The following is a 27,204-nucleotide window of genomic DNA, read 5'->3' as shown; positions in this document are numbered from 1 at the left end:
GCTATTCGCTTAGCAGAAAATCTAGTATTTCATGCAAGGACAAAGCATGTGGAAGTGCATTATCATTTTATGAGAGAAAAGGTGCTTCAAGAAGAAATAGAGATGCAACAAATCAACACAGATGATCAAGTTGCTGACATATTCACCAAAGGACTAAGCACAATCAAGTTTTTGAAATTCAGAACTCAACTAAACATCGTTAAACGAGAATAAACTTAGAGATTCAGTAATGAGGGGGAGTGTTAAAAGTCATTACCATATCTAGAATGCTCTAGAATTCTAGAATGTTCTAGAATATACTAGGAAGAACATAGAACATTCTAGAAAGTTCTTGAATAAACTTAGAACTAATTAGACAATATATAGAGAGTTCTAGAAACATTTAGAAAAATGAAGAAAGTAGTTAAATAAATTATAAAGTTAGAAAATTCTCGAAAGATTTGGGTGTTTTCTTTGTAGCCTATAAATACAAATGTAATGTGTGTCCAAAGTAGTAACAAAGTGAGTGTCCCAAAAGTGAGTCTAAGTGAGTACTATATAAGTGTGTGTAAAGAGTGTGAGAGAAGTAACTAGTGAGTGTTCCAAAATAAAGTGTGTAAGTATTTAGTGTGTGTTGTGGTCAAATATTGTATTCAAGTCTTGGTGTAATTACTTTTGTAATAATAAAGTAATTACGTTTTCACGTGTTGTGGTGTTCAAAACATATATTAAAAAAATAATATTATATGTACATGTTCTCCTAGACCTCATGCTTTCACTATTCCATTTGGACTTTTGATACATCTAGAAACTACTTTTGATACATTTGTTGTGTTGTTGTTGGTCTTTACTATTTTTTTTTTAGTTTGCTAGCCACTTTCCCAACTTCTGGCCTTTGTGTTTTAAACTTTAGCTGTTATTTAACTTTTGTGAGTTGTAGTTTCTAAGGACTCTATAGTGAGTTTGTTATTTGGTTTAATTTTTTTTAACAAGGTTTGAGTTCCCCTGTGTTTGATTGGGCTCATTTGAGTGATTGCTCCATTCTAAGATGTTGCAATACCAATGAAGTTGCTTCAAAAACACTTGAAAGAGACTGGAGGGAAAGTTCTAACTCCCTTTGCTGAACCAAATGGCTATTATATAGGTCATGCCAAGGTGTGTAAGTCTGTATATATTTCAGATTAATACTTTATTTCCTTGAATTTAGTTTTTTTTTTCTTTTTTCTATACTAAAATCAAGATTATAAGTTTTTTTATTTGTTTTGTTTGAATTTTTTATGTTAGCTTTAAGCTTATGTCTTGAAATTGGTTATTTTTATTTTTCTAAATATATACTTGAAATAGTTATATTTGGTATTGTTATTAAGGCAATGTTTATAGGCTTTGGAATCTCTCAAGAGAGAGGTGGAGGATGCTATCTAAGGTGAGAAAGCTCTTTTTTATTTTAATCTTTATTGTGAACCTTATACTACTACAGAGGAAAAAAAGAGAAACATCAGTTGAAATTTTTTTATTTCTTAAAGCTAAAAAAAACTGCTTTTTAATATAATAGATGGTCTATCCAAGTTATGATTATGCTCACTACATGGTGGATTCTCTTGAGTATGCTTGTTACACATTGGGTATGTATGTTTCCTTTGATTAGTATTATCTACATTCCTAATTTATCATGTAAAATATACATCTTAAATGAACCGCTGTGCTTATGCTTCCAATTAGTAAATCAGAAAAAATTGTTGTAAGTTTCATTACAAATTAGTAAAAGAGATTGGTGTAAATTATTATGAATCAGCAAAATCTGTTGTTGCATGGACAGAAACGGAACATCAAGAAAAATAACAAATTTTTAATCACATTACAAAGAGACACTTAAGAATGTTTTGTGTATCTATGGTTAAATCAAAATGTGTTTTTCCAATAGCACTATTTGGTAGTTCATTTTCCAATAGCACTATTTAATAGTTTAATTTCCCATGATGTTTGCTTATCTACGGTTAAATTAAAATGTTTTTTTTTTCTAGTATGAACATGGTAGATTTATAATTTGGATTCAGACTATTAAGTTTATTTTTTACAGAGGTTTTCTATTTTGTGTAAGAGAGAAAGCATGAAAACATTATGTAAGAATTATTATCCAATTTATTTATAGAGTTTACCTCTCTATAAATATTACCCCTAAGACTAATTGTTCTGCATGTATGTTATCACTGGACTAAGCCAATATTCAACAACTTTATAGCTAGCTCATTGCATCACTTCTCTTGCTAAGTGGTCTACTAGCATGCCGCTAATTTATTGACACGTATGTTGCTTGACTTAATTTTTCTTTCCACTACCAAGTATGTATTCCATATTTTCATGTAGCTAGCTTTTTTGAAAAGATTAGCCCGCAACTAGAAGTTTAAAGGCTTGGCCAGGTGAACTCTTGAAGTTTCAACCATACAAGGTAATTAAACAAGTGGTGAACCGTGATTGTTGCTTTGACATTTATGTGTATATTCAATTAAATATTACAGAATATGACCAAGTGGATAGGAGGAGCGGGATAAGTGAAAAGTGAAGTTATCTTCTTAGTCTTTCCACTCTTTAAATTTTGCTACCTTATTCTTTGTCTTTGTCTTTGTCTTTTTTGTTATTACTATTTTTCTTTGTAATTTAACAGCTTCACAACCATGGTCATGATAGAAGAAACAAATATACTTGGCAATCCTATAATGTGTATTGAAATGTAAATTAAGAATATAGCTAATTATGTATAATTTTGACTCTATATTGAATCTGCTATTCATCAGTTTGGCCTTTCAATTATTATTATTATTTTTGTTGTTGTTGTTATTATTATTATTTTCAGTAACAAATAATTAAAGAGTAACTGTTGCATTTGGTGATTAATTATCAGTGTTTTTCTTCAATTGCAGTTTAGAACCTCGCAGGCCCACCACCAATTACCACCACTTTGGTTATATATACGTACATATTCACTAATTTTTATATACACATACGTGGCTTCATTGGATTTTAAATTGGAAGTAAACTTTATTTGCAACAATTTGCAAGAGGTATGTTCTCTTAGTTTTGTTTTTGTTATAATATTATGCAAATGTTAGAAGAGTTTGAATATCTTAGATATTCATCCATAGTAAAGTAAGTCATGAGATTATTATTGTGTGTTGCGTTGATAACGAAAGGTTGAGAACTTGTGTGTCTTAGTGAATTAGGATCTGAGAAATTTGTGTGTTGCGGCGAGATAAGGAAGAAAACTTGTGTGTTGTTTGAATATTTTGAATTGATAGATAGTTGGTTAATAATATGGGAGGAATGTTTTATGATTTTATGTAGAATTATCTATTATTATCTTATAATTAACTTGTGTTTGGTTGATTTGTTTGATTATTGGTAGATTAATTAGATTGTTAAAAGCATACACTTGTATGCTTGTTTATTTTGATTTTTTTTAATTCTTCATAGACACATAAGAAAAATTATGAATGTAATTCTACTTTCATTTTAGTGGCTCAATTAAATTTCAAATTGGAAAGAAACTTTATTTGAAATTGTTTGGAGTTTGAGTAATTAATTTTCATTTATATTGATGGACTAATTTGATGATTCTTACTGTATACTAGCCATTTTAACTTTACATGAAAACTACCATGTAACTAAGATTTCGAAATTCCTAGTTTTATTTTTTTATTTCTCAAATTGATTGCCTTGTTGTAAATTCCTCAATCTTGTAAATCAACTTTCATATTTATCATCTTCTTCTAGATCTCTTTCAAAATTGGAAGGGTATTCTGTAACTCTTATTTTTGGTTTTTTGTTTGAACTTTTTTTTTCATGTATAGACTTGGCTGTTTTTTTATTTTTTTTTTATAGTTTGCATGAGAGTTAAAAAATGAGAATATTTATATATATAATTTTATGTTGTTGTTATTTGTGGTTTTTCCACATCCTTGCATTTTTTATAAATTAATACAAGGAATTTTGTTTTAAAAAATAATATTTATCACTTTTCTTAAAATGTTAAATTTTGATGAGTTGTATATACAAAAAAAAATATTCTTGTAAATGGTTGAAAATATATCTAGACAATTTATTACGCATCAAAAAGTTTCTGTCCATGTTCATTGGTTGTCTTTACAAATATAAATTCCAATTAAGACATTGCAAATTATATAAAGGAAGGTGCCGGGAACTTTTCAAGAGTAATTACTATGAATTAAGTGTAGTGAGATTATTATTTGGTTACCATGACAGTGACTTGTCCATCCTTAGTGACTCTCAATGTTGTATTTTGCGATTTCTATTGTCTTCTTTTTGGAGTCTATTTTTAAAATTTTGAATGTTTCACTATTTTTAAGTTTAAAAATTAAAGAATATTATATTTTGTCATCTCTTTCTTCGTAACTGTTCTAAAATCATCAAACCCATAACTTATTTCTTGATGGCCTCGCCTTCTTCTTCATCTTTTTCTTCATTTTATCCTCTGTGAAGCTTATCTCTTAGTGTAAACTCATTGATCTAATTTTTTATAGCATCTTTATCTCTAAATATTATTTTCAATATTTGTGGCTGCTTACTTATTTAATGGTTATATATATATATATATGTATATATATTGTTTTTCATAGAAATTTAGGAATAGAAAGAAACAATCATTTGTTGGTACTCCAAAATAAGAGATAGTGACTGAAAGTATTGTGGCTGAGTTAGTGTAGGTTGAATTGCAATTTCTTCTTTTAATTTTCATGTGGCTGAGTTAGTGGTAAGGTTATGTTCATTCTTTAATTTTTTTGGGATATTTTTGTTACATCAGTGATTGAAAGTATTGTTCATTCTCTTCATATAATAATAACTAAGATTCATGTTTAATTTTTAGGTTTTTCTTTACTTTTGTATTTTGTTCTTTTAATTTTGATGTTGAATTCATGTTTTACTATCTTACTTGTAAATAGAATACATCTGCTCAGAGTGAGGAGCAATCAAATGCCAATGTTCAATCCTTCCCCTGCGGTAATTATGATACTAATTACATGAAAATGATAAAATTTAGAACTTATATTATTCAATATAAAATCACTTACTTCTTACTGATGGTGATTTTTTTTTTTATTGATATATTGTTAGAGTGTCATGAATCACACATTTGGCTCCAAATGCAAAATATTAGATTGGATTGGATTTGGTGAAATTATTGCAGAAGGCTATTTTGTTTCAAGTGACCCAAAGGATGAGGTTCACCATGTTCTTCTTGGGCCTAGTGCTATGAAAGTGAGGATAGATCTTTTATGAGAAAGAATGATGCATTTCTGTGGAGGCCTTCAGGAGTTATGTCTACTATAGAAGATGCTATAGCCTATAGGAAGTATAATTGCATGGTCAGCTGATAAAGTCATAATTAGGTAATTAACTTTTTTTTATGTACTCTTTTAGTTTACTATTAACTTTAAGTTTAAGCATTAATTATTTAAATTCTTATGCAGCTAAGCAAATCGACCCACAACAAAGACAGGCGCACAATGGATGATGAATTGAACGATGGAGCAAGTTTCATGGTTTACTTTTTGTGTATCTTGCTATGTTTTTGTTTTTCATTTTTGAAGTAAAAGATATTCAAGATTATAGAACTTTATTATGTATGCTTTCAAACATAAGTTAGAACTAAGATCTCATGAAGTAGCCACAGTCAAGGTTTGAATTAGTTCTTGTTTAATGTAATATTTATGGTTTATCAATCTTTTAATATTACATTTGTGATTAATTTTGATATATTTTTTTTTATCCAAATACTATAATAAAAACCTTTTAATTTAAAAAAAAAACTTATAATTATCCTTACACAACACAATTAAAAATCTATTATCTAGACTAAAATAACAAAATTTTATTATTGGACCTTTAATATGGTATTTATGGTTGTTTTGGATACATATTATAAGTGTAACAAAACGTTATGATTTATATAATATAACAAACTAAAAACGCTATCAAAATAATCAATTATAACAGTTGAAAAGTGTTATGCAAAAAATTTAAGATTAAACTTTAAATTTATAGCCAATTACTCTAACTAAATGTTATTATTTTAATATGATAGCAACTAAAAATGTGTTATTGAATATTTTAAGATAACATTGAACATAACATTCGAAAACTGTTATAGAAAAGACGGGACATTTAATAACAGGGGCTATGTTAGCATTTTGAGAAGTGTTATGAATACTTCCGGTTAGCAGTTTGTAAGTGTTATGAATACTGTTTTTTCTTGTAGTGATAGCAGACATCTCCCCAACAGTCCATTGCTCTTTCTAAGCATTGTAGCTTGATCTGATCACATCAAACTGAGATGGAATTATCTCCATCACCAACCATACCATGTATTCCTCATCAAGGTCTATATCCATGGCCTTAAGTTTGTGATAATAGCCCATGAGCTTGTCAATATAAGCCCTGATGTCACTTGAACCATCATAAATGGTGTGATGGAGCATGTTCAAGTGTTCATTCTTCTCATTCTTGAGAATTTTTGGTACTTTTCCTTAATGGCAACAAGAAAATCCTTCGCATTTTCGGACTTAAGAATACTATCACGAATGGATTCATCCATGTGATATCTCATGAGCATCAAGCAACAAAGATTGGAGTGTTCCTGGTCCTCATAGAATTTCTTATCCTTCTCAATTGCATCATCAGGAGCCTTAGATGGTGCGTCAATTCTCAAGGCCAAGTCCACTTTCATGAAAGTCAAGTTCATCGTGATAGACTTAACCCACTGCTTGTGGTTGGTTGCATTCAGTGTCAAGACGGGGGAGGTTCTAGGATAGCTTAGTGTTGAATGAGAAACAAGAGCAATAACTATTAAATGCATGTTATAACAAAATCATGTCATTTGTGCTCTTTTCTCGTAAATGATCGCGAAAATAACAAATGGTCATTATGTAAGCTAGAGTTCTTAAATAAACAAAAGATAGAACTCATTCACAAGTAAGAACAATCTATTAAGCATTATAACCAAATACTAGAATTTACTATCTAGAGGATAGAAAAATTGTGGTTCATAAAATTCAATAGACCATATGGACAAGCATCCTTACTAAATAATTATTATCGATAGGATAATTAATTACTCATATGGACCTTAAGGTAACTTTGGAGGAAAAAACACAAAATTTAAATAAATAATTATTTAAATGTTCCTCATCACTAAAAAATTTACATGCTTATTCTTACGACAAGCAAGAAAATAAGCAATAATTATTGTCAACATATAATTATTTTATGCCACAAAAGATTAAATATAAATACAATTATGAAACGAAATCCATGAATTAATCTTGTGCATAAACATATACAAATGGTAGGGTATGAGAAGAGGAGTGAAATGGTAAAAAAATTGGCCCAAAATGGACCACTCACACGCCCCCACGCGCCCAAAACGGTTTCTATTTTTTTTAATATTTCTGTACGACATGTCATTTTGGAAAAACGATATGTCGTTTGATAGCAAAAAACGACGCCCCTGCCCACTAAAAATGACATATTGTTTTTCTTGACAGAGGCAAAAATGACGTTTTATTTTTCATCGTCTCTGACCTCCTAATTTGGGCGTATGGGTCGCATTCGACCCGGTTCGTCCCGCGGGTCTAACCCGACTAGAACTGGTGTTTCCGGCCACCTTTCAAGCCATCGTCGACTGGGTTTTCATCCCTCTCCATGGCCATTCGATCCATGACCTCCATTTCACCCATTTCGCCCAAAAAACTCAATGACACTATGGAACTCGAAAATGGGTTTTCACCATTGTTATGCACCAATAAAGCTTGGTATTTCAGCAACCAAACACAAAGGAAAAACCCAAAACCGAGTTGAAACCCATTAAACATTATCAAAACCAATTTATAATATCATCACAACATTATTTTGATTTTTTTTTTTTGCAAAATATCAGATTTGAAAAAAAAATGGATTTTTGTAAAAATTAAGCCCTAAAATCAATAACCATGGCCCTAGATACCAATTGTTAAAGTTATATTACTATGAGCATATCAACAATACATCATTAACACATTCAATGCTCATCTTATCATCCAAGATCAAAACATTTATTTAGAGCATTAATTACACAATGAAGAACATACATCCCAAGTTGTGCATTCCATCTCCTTGAGCCATGATGACCTCTTCCAATCTTTAGTATACATAAGAACAGCCACAAAGATAACAAATGCTATGGAGAGCAACCCTTACCAAAATACCACCACACACCCTAATGCAACTATATGCACTCTTATTTATTATGCCCTCTTACCCTAAGGGGTATTAGTGGGTTAATTGTGTTTTTTATGATAGTGGTAGTGGACTATAATTTAATGGGCCAACATATAATCATTAGGGTACCACCATGTGCCTCTAATGCAATTAGAAAGTGTGAATCATCCAATTATGGTTATTGGTAATTAATAAACACTTTAGTTAATGGTTGTGATTATGGAATAATGTTTATGATTTATTAGTCCATAACAATAATTCTAACATTTTATACTAAGTATTTTTTAGAATTTCATAGTCTTTCTTTCCATGTGTATTTTTAATACATATTACAAGTACTAGTTATGTATTTATGATTGATAATAAGATTTGTTTTATATCTAAATTAATGAATTTACTTAGAAAATCTTCATGAATTATTATGTAGGTTTATACTTTTTTGGATTCTAAGTTTTAAAAAATTCATTTTTGGAACCTATAGTTTGTAAAATGGTTCAAATAAACTCACAAACCCAATTTTGATGAAGAAAACAAATGAATATAACAACACAATTTTTAATTAGAATGATTTTATTTTTGTTCTGAATTGTTAGTTTGGTGAATTATTTGTGATTTCAATTGAGAAAATTTTGACCAAAATCGAGTTTAGGGTTATATTTGAACTATTTTACAAAACATATGGTACAAAAGTAATTTGTCAAAAAATAGAGTCCAAACAGATAATAAGATAAAATACAGGGTCCAAAAAAGTATAATATTTTTTTTCTTAATATGTAACTTGTCCTTTGTAATTGATAAAAAATATTAATTATTTTTTAAAGCTTCCCACCATTTACGTGTATAATGATTCAGGTTATCATCATCTAACACTTACAAACCTGACAAAGATTAGCTAGTCTTATATCAGCCATAGTTACACGTCGCCACGTCTGCCTTAACCTCTTATCTTGGTGAACCGATAGTATGGGCCCACAAGCCTACTAAATCATTCGAGAAAGCCCAATTCTGATTAAGAATAAGAGTCCAGTTCCAGCCAATTAATGGACCACCATAATTTTTTGTAGAAATTAGATTCAGTAGCCACTTTTAGGTAACCCCTTTCTTTTTTGTCTACAATTCTCAAATTTTAGTAAAATACCCACTATTTCAATCAATATACCTTTATACCTCTCTACTCATACGGTTTAATCCTTTTCCCTCTTACTCTCCTTCATCATTCTCAGCTTAAACTCTCACCCATCCGACCATTCACACCCATTTAGGCAGTAATCTGTGGCGGCTCCGACCATCCTCTTCCACTCCGATCAAGCTCTTCCATCGCTATATTCATTTCATACGGAATTCCTAATTTTCCTCCTTAAATTTTATCTTCTTCCTCCTCTAAATCAGACCTCAATTCCCCCCTCCTTTTGCATTCCGACCATAAGTTCCTTCAAGCTTCCCCACTCTCCGGCCCAGGCGATTCGTCGACATCCTCGCAAAGATTTCGGCGGTGCTCCACTGTTCTAGTGCCTCTTCGAACCACCTATTTAGTGAGGTATGTTAATTTAGTTTGTTTAATATATTGCATTCCATCTATTTGATGAAATTCCTCATTAAACATCAAATGAAAATTTTCCATTTCTTATCTAGTATTTTTATTATTGCTTGTGTTTGTTTTGATGAACGTACTCATTGATGTTCATTTTTTTTCTTTAAATTTGTCTCTTGGTTTTGTATTATGTATACACATTTATGTGTATGGGAATGTATAGGAGTAGTTCTACTCATTGTGTCTTTCATTTGAGCTAGATATCACATTCTTTGGATCACCATTATATGATTTAGTCCTGTCATTTTCATAGCTGAATTTTGTTTGCAACAATGATCAACCTATCATTGATGAGATGAATTTTGAGTCCTTAAGATGTTGAGGCATTGATCCATAAACAAAACATGCCAACTCTACAATCACCTAGTTTATCTTCTAGTGGGGTATGTAAAAGAGCTTTGTTTAATATTTTTCCCTCCATTTGTTTGATGAAAGTCCTCATTATATATCAAATGAATATTTTCCCTTCTTAGAAATTTGAGAAGCAATGTTATTAGAAATCTGAAATTAAATATCCGAGAAGAAACAATGAATCCGGGTGGAATTCGAGAGCCGATTTCTCATCAACAAAGAATTATTAACATCAACAAGCGTCTTTTTATTAATCTATCTAACTTTTCAGCATAGCTTTTGTATGCTGAAATTATTGACTCTTATTCATAGGGAAGCCTTTTGCTTTATCTGAATTTCAGATACCTATCATAAATGGATATTTTCTATCTTGTTACAGCCATAATAAATTCAAATAAAAAAAACTAAATATTCAAAAGAAATATCTAATTTGTTTCCTAAGTAAGTGGTCTTGATTAATTGAAAAATATTTTAGATTTGATAATATATTTATTCTCTTCGATTCAGATTCCTTATAATTATTTCATTGACTTGCTCAATTAGACAAATGCGCAAGCATTCATATGAACCAGTTGTCTTATATGTGAGCAGACATAATTTCTTGGTCAAATGTAATTCTTTCCATTATGCTCATGAACCCAACTCGTTGTCATTTTCTTTGTTTCTATGTGCACTAAAAAGCATGTGAAACATTTGTCCCCCAAATCTTTGCTCAAATATATACAGTGAGGAGTTCTATATCTCCTCCTATGTTCGATTTCCCTTGTGAGTTGTCTGCTACTTCTGTCTTATAACGTGCTCATTATAAATAAACTTATGATCCTGTTCGAAACGAACATGTTTTCTCATATAAATGACTTGTACACAACTCTTATTTTATAATGTACAAGCACTTGGTGGGTGCCCCTTGTGAATCTTGAGCACTCTCACGTGTGTTCAATATCTAGAATATGCTTCTGGGTGCTTGTCTTTTCTTATGAGTAACCGGTATTTGTGGCATAGGTTTCTCCTTATAATTGTCAAGCACTCTATGGGCACTTCTTATTAACCTTATACACTTGCTCAAATGTCACAATAAGGTGTGACTACCTTTATTGGAAACTTATAAATATTTTTGACTGCTTTAGAGAAGAATCCCTTATGGCAAACTTTTTTTTTTAAATAAAAAACAAATAAAATGTAAGAACAACTTATAAAATGTTTTGGTTGCTTTAATGAGTAGCTCCTCAAAAACTTGTGACTACTTGAGTGGTAGTCTTTTTTTGGTTGCTTTATCTCTTGCTGTAATGGTTTTAATCTTTATTTTACTTTTCTTTATATTTTAATTTTTAAATTAAGTTGTACTATTCCTATATTCTATGTGCTACTCCAAACAAAGGAATTTCATTCAATTAAATAACCAAAAAATAGAATGATATTCAGAAAAAGATTTCACACTTAATTCTTTTCACATGGGTTGTTAGTTACCATTATTATTACATATAATAAAAATAGTTTTTAGCCTTGAGTTGTGAGCATTTTTGGCAACTTGGTCTTTTAGAAAGAAAATAATTATTTCTCAAAGTCAGACATATGTAGAGTTTTTTATTTTTATTTTTTGAAAAATAGAAGTGCCATTAGAAGAAAAACAAGTCTAAGAAGTTTCTCCTGGGAAGAAATAGAAACCTGCTGAGCATTCTAACTGAAGAAAATACCATGAAAGTGCAGCTTAGTATTAGAGAATAATAGTAGTATTATGTCTACCCTTTTATACTTATCTTCCTAATAAGTTCATTTATCCTATCTTTTTTCTTTGGTATAGTTGTGCATTTTTTAGTATCTTTTTCATGTTGTTGCTTTTTATTTTAATTTATAGGATGGTGGCTGTTTTGTTGTTTTTCTTTCTATATTTTCTTCAAGGAAGTTTATTTTTCTTTACTTATCAATGATTTATTTTAATATATATGTATTGGGAACCAAGCACATAGGAAGAATTAGGATCTAACTTTGCCCCAATTTGAAATGGAATTCTGGGTAGATTGTCTCAAATCAGTTGCGAGGCTAGCTAAATTATCTGAGTTCCTTGGATAATAGAGACAAATGTTAGAGCATTTAAATTTAAATCCTTAGGTTTGAAATTTCAACCACTAAGCTTTAAATTTAAACCACAAGGCTTAAAATTTAAACCACTTGCCTTAAAATTTAAACTGCAAGCCTTAAATGGCTTAAAATATGAACCACTAAACTTAAATGACATCAAAATTTAATCCACAAGGTTTAAGTTTTAATCCTTTAGGCTTAAATCATAAACATACTCTCTTTTAATTTATATAATGTGATGTGTAAATCTAATACAAAATCTTTATAATTTTAAACCAAATGGCTTAAAATTTAAACCAAATGTCTTAAAATTTAAACCACTATTTATAAATTTGAACAACAAGGCTTAAATGTCATCATATTTAAACCACAATTTATAAATTTTTATCCATTTAAGCTTAAATTATATATCAAGTATCTTTAAACCCCTAAGTTTGAAATTTAAACCACTAAGCTTTAAATTTAAACCACAAGGCTTAAAATTTAAACCACTTGCCTTAAAATTTAAACCGCAAGTCTTAAATGCTTAAAATATGAACCTCTAAACTTAAATGGCATCAAAATTTAATCCACAAGATTTAAGTTTTAATCATTTAGGCTTAAATCATAAACATACTCTCTTTAATCTATATAATGTAATGTGTGAGTCTAATCCAAAATCTTTATAATTTTAAACCAAATGGCATCAAATTTTGAACAACAAGGCTAAATGGCATCAAATTTAAACCACAATTTATAAAAAATTTGTCCATCAAGCCTTAATTATAAATCAAGACCATTTAAACCATAATGTTTTAAATTTAAACCACTAAGCTTTAAAATTTTAACCACAACCCTTTAAAATTTTAACCACTGCCCTTTAAAATATAAACCACTATACTTAAAATGTAGATCACATCTCTTTAAAATTAAAACCATAATCCTTTAAAATATAAACCATGCATCTTTAAAATCTAAACCACAAACATTTAAAATGTAAACCACAACCCTTTAAAATTTAAGCCACAATCATTTAAAATGTAAACCACAATGCTTAAAATGTAATCTACAAGGCATAAAATGTAAAACACGTCTCTTTAAAATGTAAATCACAATCCTTAAAATGTAAACCACAACATCTTAAAATGTAAACCATAAGCCTTAAAATGTAAACCCCAACGTTAAAATATAAACCACTAGACTTAAAGTGTACACCACCAGCCTTAAAATGTAAACCACAAGTCATTAAGATTTATGATTTTCTCTTCAAATCACTATAAAGGCACCAAAAGTTGCAAAATTGGCATCAATTTCATGCATAAGCGCCCTTATAGCTTGATTAATACAAACAATGCATCTATCTAAATGTAAACCACATGCCTTGATATGTAATAAACCATAACCCTTAAAATATAAAGTCTTAGCCTTAAAATGCAAATCACAAGCCCTTAAGCCTTATTATTTTTTCTTCAAAACATCATAATGGTGTCATAAGTGGAAAAATAGGCACCACGTTCATGCATAAGTACCAAAGAAACCCATTATAGTTTAATTAATATAGGCAATGTATGAATTAAAATGTAAACCACAATCATTAAATTGTAAATCACATGTATGTATAAACCTCAAGCCTTTATTACTAACGATTTACATTTCAAATTATCATTTATGGCTATATGGTGCCAAAAGTGGCCAATAAGTACCAAGTACATGGTTAAGTGATTACAGGTGCTTGCTTAACCAATGCAAGTCTCAAGAGATGATGCGTTCAACAAACTAGTTCTAAAGAGGAAGAAGTGAGGTCAAAAGCAAGGAATGATCAGCCTTTCTTCTTCATAAGTGACAAAATAAAGAATAAGATAGCTCAGCCAATCAAAATAAAGAATAAAGCCAACTAGATACAAGGATTAAAATACAAAAAATATCATATTAATCTAAAGTCACTAGTTCTTAATTCTTTCCTACTATTTTATGTTGTCTCCTCTGGTATACACATAGGACATGTTTATCATTATGCTTCCTGCCATAAGCTGTTGAGTGCACATATCCATTTCTGTTGCTTGCATTGCTTGCCCTAACACTCTTGCAGCTGCAGTTTACCAGAGAACATGAACTACAGTTCTTCATATACTGCCCGAGCTTCTTTTTGATCCTTTTAACTTCCTTAACAACCTCAGATGATACTTTCAACTCTCTCGTAGAAGATTTTGACTCAGAGTTTGCCCCACCAACAATGTGTCTGTTGGTTCCTTAAAACTTTCCAAAGATTAGTAATTTTTTTTGGTAGTGGTGGAGGGGTTTGGGGTGAGGCTTTTTAGACTAGATTAGTAGGTATTGAACATATGGAGGTGGAGATTACACAAGTCATTTTCCAACTTCTATTTTCAACTTTAGGTGGGAAACAAACATAATAAAATGCCTGCTGTGACTTTCAACTCCTCATCTTCTTCACTCCTTGTCTTGCTCATGTCAGAAGTAGACCTTTATTGTCATCCATGTTTGATTGCTAATGCCTCTATGGAATGGAATCTAGACCTAGCCACACACCCAACCTCCTGCTGCTTATTTGCTTTGCCAGTGTAAAAAAAAACCTCTCCCAATCCCAAGAAAAATAAAATAAAACCACTAAAAACTCTTCCCTCAATACTGTCTAATAGATAGATCCATACTTGAATGAAACCAACAAAATAAGAAGAAGAAAATGAAAAGGGAGAGGCATATATTAAGTTACTAGAACATATATTAATACTGTACTTAAATTGATTGTACAGTTGTTAGTGATCATGCTCATGATTTGGTGGTTAATGTCCACGACAAGATAGAGATTGCATATATATATTTTGTTGTTCTTCTTTCTTATGTGTTGCTTTGCTTTATCTATATGGGGAAATTTAGAGGGGCATAAGATAATAAAAAATCATAATCGCTTTGAAGCTGGTTCAAATAAATTTTCCATGAACACTTGAGTTTTGATCAAACACAAAATTTGATGCAAGTAAAAAATTTTCATCATTTTGAATGTTTTGTTATTTCATTATTTGTATTGGATACACACTTTCTTTTGGACTCTAAAATTTGCCTTTGGATACACACTAAAATTAATTCTAAGTCTTTGACCATAAGTGTTGTTTTTTTTATTACCTTTCCAGATTGAATGGTCAAGTTGAGGCCTTGAAAAATATGAACATCTTGTCTATGAATACTTGTTTCTTACTGCTCATTTGTTCAAGTAGTTTTATTATGCAAAATAAAGAATAATTGAGTAGCTCAAATCATTGTATGTCCTTCTATGAATACTTGTGCATGTGGTTTAATTTTGATGTATTTCTATTAACAAATTCTTATTATTATTTATGTTTCATGGCAGTTGTTTTAATTGAGCATTATTTAATCAGTAATGTTAGATACATTTTTATTATTATTATTGTTATTATTATTTTTTTATTAATTGTTTATTTTTGTTTATGCATATTTCATAAATGTCTTCCAAATCTTCCATTAACAAAGATAAGAAATCATTATCAATTGTTCATCCAAAATCAAACGATATGTTTCAAGTAAGTATTTTTTATGGTTTTTTACGTATTTAAAAGTTTTATTATCTGTAAATTCAATTATTTTTTAATTTTTTGTTGATATTAATACTTCTTTATATAATTAACTTATATGTTTTTTCATTTTTATTTGTTTGTGCAGTATTTAAGTGAAGATAAATTACTTTTTGTGCATTCTAATATTCGAGCTCAATGTTATTGGACTGATATTGGGTGCATTCAAAGTTTTCTTAGTAATGAAGAAGTACAAATGTTGAAAGAATCTTGCCTTGGGTTTATTTTTGATTTGGATGCATTGCTTGAACCATCCCATATGATCATGCATTCTCTTCTTCTTCATGAGGATGGTAGCTCTAATGGGAATGAGCTGCATCTAAATTTTGGAGGTAACAAAACCAAGTTTGGCATTGAAGAGTTCGGTATTATAACAAGTTTAATTCGTAATGAAATTCATGATGATATGGGTGTTAGCAATGATAATAATAGATTACTTGTTAAATATTTCTCTGGAAAATCATCAATATCAAGAAATGAGTTGAAAGATTTCATTAAATCTAGAAAAATTGATATTGATGTTGTAGATGCCATTAAGTTAGTGAAAGTATATATTGTTGAAAATGTTGGAAATGTGCCCTGAAAGCATATGTAGTAGACATTGTTTTTTGAAATAAATTGAATTTGTTATATGCATATATTTTATGGACTATATTATTCTATGATAATATTATGTAAATATCAGGAAAATTCCTAAGTTCAAGTATGTAATCTCAAACACGTATTAGTACGAGAGGATTGTGTTTGAGATAAATGAACTTGAATAGTTCGCAGTAAAATAAAGTTATGGAATCTTTAGATTAATTACTGCAAGTACGGTCCACTAGTATTATGAATACATGTGATCTAGATCCGGATCACTAGTGTGGAAGGACACTTTAGTGGAGGTGCTTTATATATTAGAGAATATATAGAACTAGACCAGATATGTTTATTAATACTTAGTTAAATACCGTTTCGAAGTATTAATTAAATATATCAACTGATGATCATATACAAATAGATCTTAATCCTGAAGTTACTATGAACTCCTGTTTATGTTATATGAGTTCTTTGATTCACTTGTTAGGGTCTGTCAGAATGATCAGGCTAAAAACTTTTGTTTTGGGAACTCATTAATATAGATGGCTGGGGACATAGTATACAGATATGGAATCTATACCTTCTCGCAAGAGATTGAATGATGGTTCTCTTAAGGGTTGACTTTTGGGACTGAAAGGTTATTGAGCTCAAATTCATAATTTAGTTATGAATTAACCTTCACTAGTAGAGTCAATGGTACTTAAGGAAACAAGAGATAATTAAAAGGGTAAAATGGTAATTTTATTCCCGATTAATTATGAACCATTATTAGAGGGTCAAGTTGTATGCAATGATTATATCAATGGACGCTTTATGATTATAAAGTACTCAGTAAATGAAATGTCTATAATTACAAGAGTGCAGTCTCATATTTATAGTGGAATAATCATGAGATTAATAAATTAAGATTATTTAATTAAAGAGTTTAATTAATAATCTCAAATTTATTGGAGCTTGGAATTATAGGTCCATAGGTCCCCATAGCGGCTCTATCAACACTGTTCAAGGTAAGAGTTGATATGAAGGGAAAATAGTTTAAAGACATATTTAGGAAGAAATTTGTTCTTCAGGCCAAATATGCAATTATATGATCATAGTGATTAATTAATTAATTACAAATTAGTTGTAGTTAACAAAATTAATTAATATTTAATTATTATATATAATTTTCGAAATTATATTAAATAATTAAATTAAATTTCGAAATTTAATTAAATAATTAATTAATTGTAATTTTCGAAATTATGATTAATTAAATATTTATTTTTGAAAATTTTGGGTTTAATTAATTTGTAGAATTAATTAAATATCTTTATTTGAGTGGGAGAAAATAATCTGATAAGTTCAAATTGGATTTGAATTTAAAAGATTGATATTTATTCAAATAATTAATTATATTTGATAATTAATTAAAAAGATAGTTAATTTGAATTTAAATTTGAATTAGCTATGAGGTTGTTAGATCTTATCTGACAAAGAAATTTGAATAAATAATTAAATAAAATTTGAAAAACTAATATCCCTAGAAATTAGGAAGCTACACGTTCACACACAGTCCATAGACTGTGTGTGGCGTGTAGAGCAGTATTTTTTCAGGGATGGGATTTTCAATTTTATTTGTTTAATTAATTAATTAATGGATAATTCAAAAAATTGGTTTTTCGTATTTTTCCATTAATGGAATAATTAATTAATTAAAATTAAATTGTAAAATGGTTACAGTTTTAATTTTTAAAATTTTGAATTTTTTCTGATAAGTATGACTGATCAGAAAATTATTCAGATAAGACAACTCTGAAGATTCGCTCTGTGAAAAATAGAAATATAGTTTTCTCTCTCCCTAAAAATAAAGAACCAATTCTCAGGGCCTATTCTCTTGATCTCATGAGTTGAGTACATCAAGAAGAATAAAAAATAAACTATCCTTCATTCTCTAAGTGCCCACACATTTCTTGAGGTGTAGAGAACGCTTTGGAAGATCTTGGTGTGAGTACGTGGAGCGGCTTGGATAGGAAGATCGTTTTAAATACGAAAAGATAGCAATGACACTTGATAGGCTTCAAGAGGTATGATTTCTATCACTATCTTGCTTATGATTAATGTATGTATATTAATGGATCCGTATATTTAAAGGTAGTTTAAATATGTTACAAAATTTTTGTTGTACACTGGGCCAACCAAACCACCTTTCCGCTGCGTATTAGGAAACTCGTTCCTAACAGAAAATATATTAGGAAGTAAAAGAGGTGATAGGTTGGTAGACAATTTTGTTATGAGTTTATTTGATGATGAAGAAAAGTTTGAGGCATATCCTCGGGGTCACCGATCTTTTAATGAAACTATAAAATACCTCACAAGCGCCCTAGATTCATCGAAGACAGGATATTAGCTAGGTGGCTTCCCTATAGCCTTCCAAGTTTGGGGTTTTGAGGTTATTCCATTGTTGGCCTCATCATTTTCCATTCATGTTGGTTCAAAGTTCCCTAGAATTTTGAATTGGAAGATAGGGAAGAAGAATTGTCACTTAAAGACAATTTGGAAAAAAGTTTTTAAAAGATCGAAGGTAAAAAATTTGTTTTTATTTGTTTTTTTTTTTTAACTTTCTCTCTTATTTTAGAATTGTTGTATTAATTTTTTTATTTTGTTTTATGTATAGGTTTATGCTCCTTTAAACTTTTCTAATGATGAAAGAAATTCATTTCATCATGCTATGCTTTGTGTCTCTTCAACTTCTAAAAGAGGGAGAGAAGAAGATGATCATAATTTGAAAACCAAAAAGAGAAAAAGTTCTAATTCAAGTAGTTCTAATGAAGAAGTTATTTCCTTGTTGAAGGTTCGTTTTTTATTGTTTCCAACTTATGTCCTTGTTTTTGTTTATTGTCTAGTTTGCATTTTGAAAATATGTTGTTTACAATTTCTTATATATTTTAGTTTTTTCTGTGTTGTTCATTATATATTTTTGCCCTTCTAATTTTTTCAAGAAATCAAAGAAGATAATATTGTAATGAAAAAAGATATTGCTGATATTAAAACAAAGGTGAATGATATTGAGGAGGGAATGAAACGTTTCTTTGATTTTATGGAGGTTTTTATGAAGAAATATGATGCAAACAAGGAAGTTCCTGGAGAAGGGCAAGGAGAAGGAGAAGAGGAGAAGGTGAAGAGCAAAGATCGGAAGTCTTCTTCTCAAGAGGGGAAATCCTTATTTGAAGATGATTTGCATCAAAGTATGAATGACTTCAACACTGTAGAATGTGTTGGTCCTTTAGCAATTATTCTGGTATGATTTTTAATCTATCTTTGAATTGAAAAACCTTTTATTATTTTTGTGTTTTATCTTTTTACAAAATGTTTGTTTATTTTTCTTAATTTTACAAAAGGGGAAGGAAACCAAGAAAATTTGTTTGTTCTCCATACACCCATGATTTGTCAGCAATTGTTTTTGCTTTGTCCAATGAACGAAGAAAAAAGAAAGCACATTTCATTGGACGATTTCCTTTTGAGAGCAATTTTGATGAGATGCCTAAAATTTTATCTTCTCTGTTCTCCTAAACAAGAAACATTGCATAATGCTAGGGTTAGCACTAGTTATAATTCAAGTCTCTTTAAACCACAATGTTTTAAATTTAAACTACTAAGCTTTATATTTAAACCCATAACCTTTAAATGTAAATCGTTTGTCTAAAAATTTAAATAGCCATTATTTTTATTGAACAAGTAACATTGTAAACTCCTAAGCTTTAAATTTAAACCACTTTCCTAGAAACAAAAACCACATTCCAAATGGCATCAAATTTTGAACCACAAGGCTAAATGACATCAAATTTTGAACCACAATGCTAAATGGCATCAAGTTTTGAAAAATAATTTATAAATTTTTATCCGTTAAGCTCTACTTATAAATCAAGTCTCTTTAAAACACAAGGCTAAATGGATTCAAATTTTGATCCATAATTTATAAATTTATATCCACTAAGTTCTATTTATATTCCAAGTCTCTTTAAACCACAATGTTTTAAATTTAAACCATTTCCTTACAAATTTAAACCACAAACCAAATGGCATCAAATTTTGAACCACATGGCTAAATGGAATCAAATTTTGAAACATAATTTATAAATTTTTATCCATTAAGCTATATATATAATCCAAGTCTCTTTAAACCACTAAGCTTTAAATTTAAACCCCTAAGCTTTAAAATTAAACCTCTTTCATAAAAATTTAAACCACGATCCAAATGGCATCAAATTTTGAACCATAATTTATAAATTTTTATCCGTTAAGCTCTATTTATAATCAAAGTCTCTTTAAACCACAATGTTTTAAATTTTGAAGCCCAAGGCTAAATGGCTTCAAATTTTGATCCATATTTTATAAATTTTTATCCATTAAGCTATATTTATAATCCAAGTCTATTTAAACCACAATGTTTTAAATTTAAATCGCTAAGCTTTAAATTTAAACCACTTCTCTAAAAATTTAAACCACCAACCAAATGGCATCAAATTTTGAACCACATGGCTAAATGGAATCAAAATTTGAACCATAAGGCTAAATGGTATCAAATTTTTATCCATTAAGCTCTATTTATAATCCAACTCTCTTTAACCAACCATGTTTTAAATTTAAACCACTAATCTTTAATTTTAAACCCCTAAGCTTTAAATTAAAACCCCTTGCCTAGAAATTTAAACTGCAAGCCTCAAATGGCTTAAGCTATGAACCACTAAACTTAAATGACATCAAAATTTAATCCACAAGGTTTAAGGTTTAATCCTTTAGGCTTAAATCATAAACATACTCTCTTTAATCGTTATATTTTAAATTTAAACCCCTATCCTTTAAATTTAAATATATTATTATTAAATTTAAACCTAATTTCTTTATTGGTAAAAAAAAATTAGACAAGAAGTTGTGATTGGCAATAAAAAAATTATATATATATTATTAAAGGTACGAACTGTGCGCCGCGGCCCAAATAAATTAGAGCCGTGGCGCACAGTGATTTAAATTGCCATTTTTTTCATTCATTCTGAGCGCCGCAGCTCTATTGTCTAAAGATGCTGTGCGCCGCAGCGGGGTAAATGACATCTAATTTTGAACCCAAAATTAATTTTTTTTATCCATTAAGCTATTTTTATAATCCAAGTCTCTTTAAACAACTGAGTTTTAAATTTAAACCGTTAAGCTTTAAATTTAAACCACTTGCCTAAGAATTTAAACCACAAACCAAATGACATCAAATTTCGAACCACAAGGCTAAATAACATAAAATTTTGAACCACAATTTATGAATTTTTATCCATTCAGCTCTATTTATAATCCAAGTCTCTTTTACCCTCAAAGTTTTAAATTTAAACCACTAAGCTTTAACTTTAAACCACTAAGGTTTAAATTTATACCACTTGCCTAAGAATTTAAACCACAAACCAAATGGCATCAAATTTTGAACCACTAGGCTAAATAGCATCAAATTTTGAACCAAAAGGCTAAATAACATCAAATTTTGAACCACAATTTATGGATTTTTGTCCATTTAGCTCTATTTATAATCCAAGTCTCTTCTACCCTCAATGTTTTAAATTTAAACCACTAAGCTTTAAATTTAAACCACTAAGTTTTAAATTTAAACCACTTGCCTAAGAATTTAAACCACAAACCAAATGGCATCAAATTTTGAACCACTAGGCTAAATGGCATCAAATTTTGAACCACAAGGCTAAATAACATCAAATTTTGAACCACAATTTATGAATTTTTATCCATTGAGCTCTATTTATAATCCAAGTCTCTTTTACCCTCAATGTTTTAAATTTAAACCACTAAGATTTAAATTTAAACCACTTGCCTTAAACTTTAAACCACAATCCAAATGGCATCAAATTTTGATCCACAATGCTAAATGGCATCAAATTTTGAACCACAATGCTAAATGGAATTAAAATTTGAACCATAATTTATAAACTTTTATCCATTAAGCTCTATTGATAATCCAAGTCTCTTTAACCCCAATGTTTTAAATTTAAACCACTAAGCTTTAAATTTAAACCCCTAAGCTTTAAATTTAAACCACTTTCCTAGAAATTTAAACCACAATCCTAATGGCATCAAATTTTGATCCACAAGGCTATATGGTATCAAATTTTGAACCATAATTTATAATCCAAGTCTCTTTAAACCACAATGTTTTAAATTTTGACCCCCAAGGCTAAATGGCTTCAAATTTTGATCCATAATTTATAAATTTTTATTCATTAAGCTATATTTATAATCCAAGTCTCTTTAAACCACAATGTCTTAAATTTAAACCGCTAAGCTTTAAATTTAAACCACTTTCCTAAAAATTTAAACCACAAACCAAATGGCATCAAATTTTGAACCACATGGCTAAATGGAATCAAATTTTGAACCACAAGGCTAAATGGTATCAAATTTTTATCCATTAAGCTCTATTTATAATCCAACTATCTTTAACCAACTATGTTTTAAATTTAAAACACTGAACTTTAATTTTAAACCTCTAAGCTTTAAATTAAAATCCCTTGCCTAGAAATTTAAACCGCAAGCCTCAAATGGCTTAAGCTATGAACCTCTAAACTTAAATTACATCAAAATTTAATCCACAAGATTTAAGTTTTAATCCTTTAGGCGTAAATCATAAACATACTCTCTTTAATCATTACATTTTAAATTTAAACCCCTATCCTTTAAATTTAAATATATTATTATTAAATTTAAACTTAATTTCTTTATTGGTAAAAAAATTAGACAAGAAGTTGTGATTGGCAATAAAAAAAAAATTATATATATTATTAAAGGTACGAACTGTGCGCCACATCCCAAATAAATTAGAGACGCGATGCACAGTGATTTAAATTGCCATTTGTTTCATTCATTCTGAGCGCCACGGCTCTATTGTCTAAAGATGTTGTGAGCCGCGACGGGGTAAATGACATCTAATTTTGAACTCAAAATTAATTTTTTTTATCCATTAAGATATTTTAATAATCCAAGTCTCTTTAAACAACTAAGTTTTAAATTTAAACCATTAAGCTTTAAATTTAAACCACTTGCCTAAGAATTTAAACCAAAAACCAAATGACATCAAATTTTGAACCACAAGGCTAAATAACATCAAATTTTGAACCACAATTTATGAATTTTTATCCACTGAGCTCTATTTATAATCCAAGTCTCTTTTACCCTCAATGTTTTAAATTTAAACCACTAAGGTTTAAATGTAAACCACTTTCCTAAAACTTTAAACCACAATGCAAATGGCATCAAATTTTGAACCACATGGCTAAATGGAATCAAATTTTGAACCACAAGGCTAAATGGTATCAAATTTTTATCCATTAAGCTCTATTTATAATCCAACTATCTTTAACCAACTATGTTTTAAATTTAAAACACTGAACTTTAATTTTAAACCCCTAAGCTTTAAATTAAAACCCCTTGCCTAGAAATTTAAATCGCAAGCCTCAAATGGCTTAAGCTATGAACCACTAAACTTAAATGACATCAAAATTTAATCCACAAGGTTTAAGTTTTAATCCTTTAGGCTTAAATCATAAACATACTCTCTTTAATCATTACATTTTAAATTTAAACCCCTATCCTTTAAATTTAAATATATTATTATTAAATTTAAACCTAATTTCTTTATTGGTAAAAAAATTAGACAAGAAGTTGTGATTGGCAAAAAAAAAAAATTATATATATTATTAAAGGTAAGAACTGTGCGCCGCGGCCCAAATAAATTAGAGCCGTGGCGCATAGTGATTTAAATTGCCATTGGTTTCATTCATTCTGACTGCCGCGACTCTATTGTCTAAAGATGATGTGCGCCGCGGCGGGGTAAATGAAATCTAATTTTGAACTCAAAATTAAAATTTTTTATCCATTATGCTATTTTTATAATCCATGTCTCTTTAAACCACTAAGTTTTAAATATAAACCATTAAGCTTTAAATTTAAACCACTTGCCTAAGAATTTAAACCACAAACCAAATGGCATCAAATTTTGAAGCACAAGGCTAAATAACATCAAATTTTGAACCACAAGACTAAATAACATCAAATTTTGAACCACAATTTATGAATTTTAATCCATTGAACTCTATTTATAATCCAAGTCTCTTTTACCCTCAATGTTTTAAATTTAAACCACTAAGGTTTAAATGTAAACCACTTTCCTAAAACTTTATACCACAATGCAAATGACATCAAATTTTGAACCACATGGCTAAATGGAATCAAATTTTGAACCACAAGGCTAAATGGTATCAAATTTTTATCCATTAAGCTCTATTTATAATCCAACTATCTTTAACCAACTATGTTTTAAATTTAAACCACTGAACTTTAATTTTAAACCCCTAAGCTTTAAATTAAAACCCCTTGCCTAGAAATTTAAACCGCAAGCCTCAAATGGCTTAAGCTATGAACCACTAAACTTAAATGACATCAAAATTTAATCCACAAGGTTTAAGTTTTAATCCTTTAGGCTTAAATCATAAACATTCTCTCTTTAATCATTACATTTTAAATTTAAACCCCTATCCTTTAAATTTAAATATATTATTATTAAATTTAAACCTAATTTCTTTATTGGTAAAAAAATTAGACAAGAAGTTTTGATTGGCAAAAAAAAAAATTATATATATTATTAAAGGTACGAACTATGTGTCGCGGCCCAAATAAATTAGAGCCGCGACGCACAGTGATTTAAATTGCCATTTGTTTCATTCATTCTGAGCGCCGCGGCGGGGTAAATGAAATCTAATTTTGAACTCAAAATTAAAATTTTTTATCCATTAAGCTATTTTTATAATCCAAGTCTCTTTAAACCACTAAGTTTTAAATTTAAACCCTTAAGCTTTAAATTTAAACCACTTGCCTAAGAATTTAAACCACAAACCAAATGGCATCAAATTTTAAACCACAAGGCTAAATAACATCAAATTTTGAACCACAAGGCTAAATAACATCAAATTTTGAACCACCATTTATGAATTTTTATCCATTGAGCTCTATTTATAATCCAAGTCTCTTTTACCCTCAATGTTTTAAATTTAAACCACTAAGCTTTAAATTTAAACTACTTTCCTAAAACTTTAAACCACAATCCAAATGGCATCAAATTTTGATCCACAATGCTAAATGGCATCAAATTTTGATCCACAATGCTAAATGGTATCAAATTTTTATCCATTAAGCTCTATTTATAATCCAACTCTATTTAACCAACTATGTTTTAAATTTAAACCACTAAACTTTAATTTTAAACCCCTAAGCTTTAAATTTAAACACCTTGCCTAGAAATTTAAACCGCAAGCCTTATATAAATAAGATTAATCGATAACTTTGTCATAATTTCTAGATGATAATCTATCATCTTTTATAACATTTTTCTGTCAATTTCATCTCTCACTAATATCAATTCCTATTTTTCATTAATTAAATAGATAATAATATTATAAAAAAAACAAGATGTACTTTAATAAATGTATAAACATTCTTATCCACAAGTCCACAACGCAACAAATGTGTATAACATTGCATCTTTATAGTCTTTAGACTGCAACAGATAACAACAGTTCATGCTTTCATGCATAATGCAATGTACTCAAGGACAATAATCAATCTCAATGATCATGATATATATGCAATTCACAACTCAATGTTATCCTTCTTTTAGAATTGGTTGGCTTTTACAATTCTTTCTATTATGTCCCAATATTCCACAATTTCCACACTTGATTGTTCGAACATGCTTGGAAAATTCTCCTGTTGATGGAATTCTTTTTTTCTTACGACGTCCTCGTTTTACTTTGAATTTTGGAGCTTTCATGCTAACTTCTTTAATTTCATCTGGGACACTCCAATCAACTTTATCTGGAAGAGGATTAATTGATCCTGCATATGTCTCTTTCAAAACAAAATTTTTATACCATTTTGAGCAAAATTTGTACTTGTCCAAGTACTTGCTTTCAATTGTTGTAATAGCATGTGCACATGGAATTCCCTCTAGTTGAAATTCATTACATGTGCACATATGTTGTTCCAAGTCGACAACAAACACTCGATCACCATATGTGACACGAGATTTCATTGCATCAATTGCATCTACCTATGAAACAATACAATTATTAAGCAATAAATTTAAAAGCCGAACAAAAAGAAAATAAACGTAACTTTAATAACATACCTTCATTTGAAATGCCACATTAAGTTTGATCTCCATTTCATCATTTTCCCATTTTGTCACTTCAATAAATTGGGTGATTGCCGCTTCTTTTCTTGTTGAAAACCATCTTTGAAGCATCTCTCTTATAGCTTCTATTAACGACGTTATAGGCAATTCTCTCGCATGCACAATTGCTGCATTTATAGATTCGGCAATGTTACTTGTAAGAATGTTATACCTTTTCGTTGGAAAGAATGGCCGATCCCATTTTTCCGGTTTTGCTTGGAAAAGATAACTGGTCATTTCAGGGCTAATTTTCTGTAATTCAGCCATGGCAGAATAATATTCTTGAGCTGAGTACCTCTTGAAGCAGTTTCAAATATGGCATGCACATGTAATCCCCTAAACTTAGTCCTTAGATTTTGCTTCAAATGATAAAGACAAAATCCATGATATACACCAGGATACACATGTTCAATTGCATTTTTGATGCTTTTATGCCTGTCAGATACTATGCACAAGTTTTCTCAATCTCCTATTGCTTCTTTTAGTCTTGTAAAGAAGTATATCCATGC

General features: G+C 29.5%; 1 protein-coding gene and 1 long non-coding RNA gene across 2 annotated transcripts; one reads left to right on the top strand and one right to left on the bottom strand.

The window, feature by feature from the left end:
- The first annotated feature begins 636 nt into the window (after window positions 1-636).
- Window positions 637-2,436, top strand: LOC133827969 (uncharacterized). Its single transcript, XR_009890668.1, has 3 exons — window positions 637-1,134; window positions 1,347-1,402; window positions 2,344-2,436. It is a non-coding gene; the product is annotated as an uncharacterized LOC133827969 (long non-coding RNA).
- A 23,524-nt stretch (window positions 2,437-25,960) lies between these two features.
- LOC133814868 (uncharacterized) lies at window positions 25,961-26,962 on the bottom strand. The gene is made up of 3 exons (XM_062247779.1): window positions 26,651-26,962; window positions 26,273-26,572; window positions 25,961-26,020 (listed from the first exon to the last, which is right to left on the bottom strand). Exons 1-3 carry the CDS (start codon window positions 26,960-26,962, stop codon window positions 25,961-25,963), a joined length of 672 nt encoding a protein of 223 aa, XP_062103763.1.
- Between the last annotated feature and the right edge of the window lie 242 nt (window positions 26,963-27,204).

This window comes from Humulus lupulus, chromosome 1, assembly GCF_963169125.1.
Source record: "Humulus lupulus chromosome 1, drHumLupu1.1, whole genome shotgun sequence".
NCBI classification, from domain to species: domain Eukaryota; kingdom Viridiplantae; phylum Streptophyta; class Magnoliopsida; order Rosales; family Cannabaceae; genus Humulus; species Humulus lupulus.
This window is presented reverse-complemented; position numbering and strand designations above follow the sequence as displayed.

What these genes read in the sequence shown, in the direction of transcription:
- LOC133814868 (XM_062247779.1), bottom strand. Translation starts at nt 26,962, where the DNA reads ATGGCTGAATTACAGAAAATTAGCCCTGAAATGACCAGTTATCTTTTC. An exon ending in ATGTGGCATTTCAAATGAAG is followed by an intron (nt 26,573 to 26,650) that starts GTATGTTATTAA and finishes ATTGTTTCATAG; the next exon opens with GTAGATGCAATTGATGCAAT. An exon ending in TGAAAGCTCCAAAATTCAAA is followed by an intron (nt 26,021 to 26,272) that starts GTAAAACGAGGA and finishes TATCTGTTGCAG; the next exon opens with TCTAAAGACTATAAAGATGC.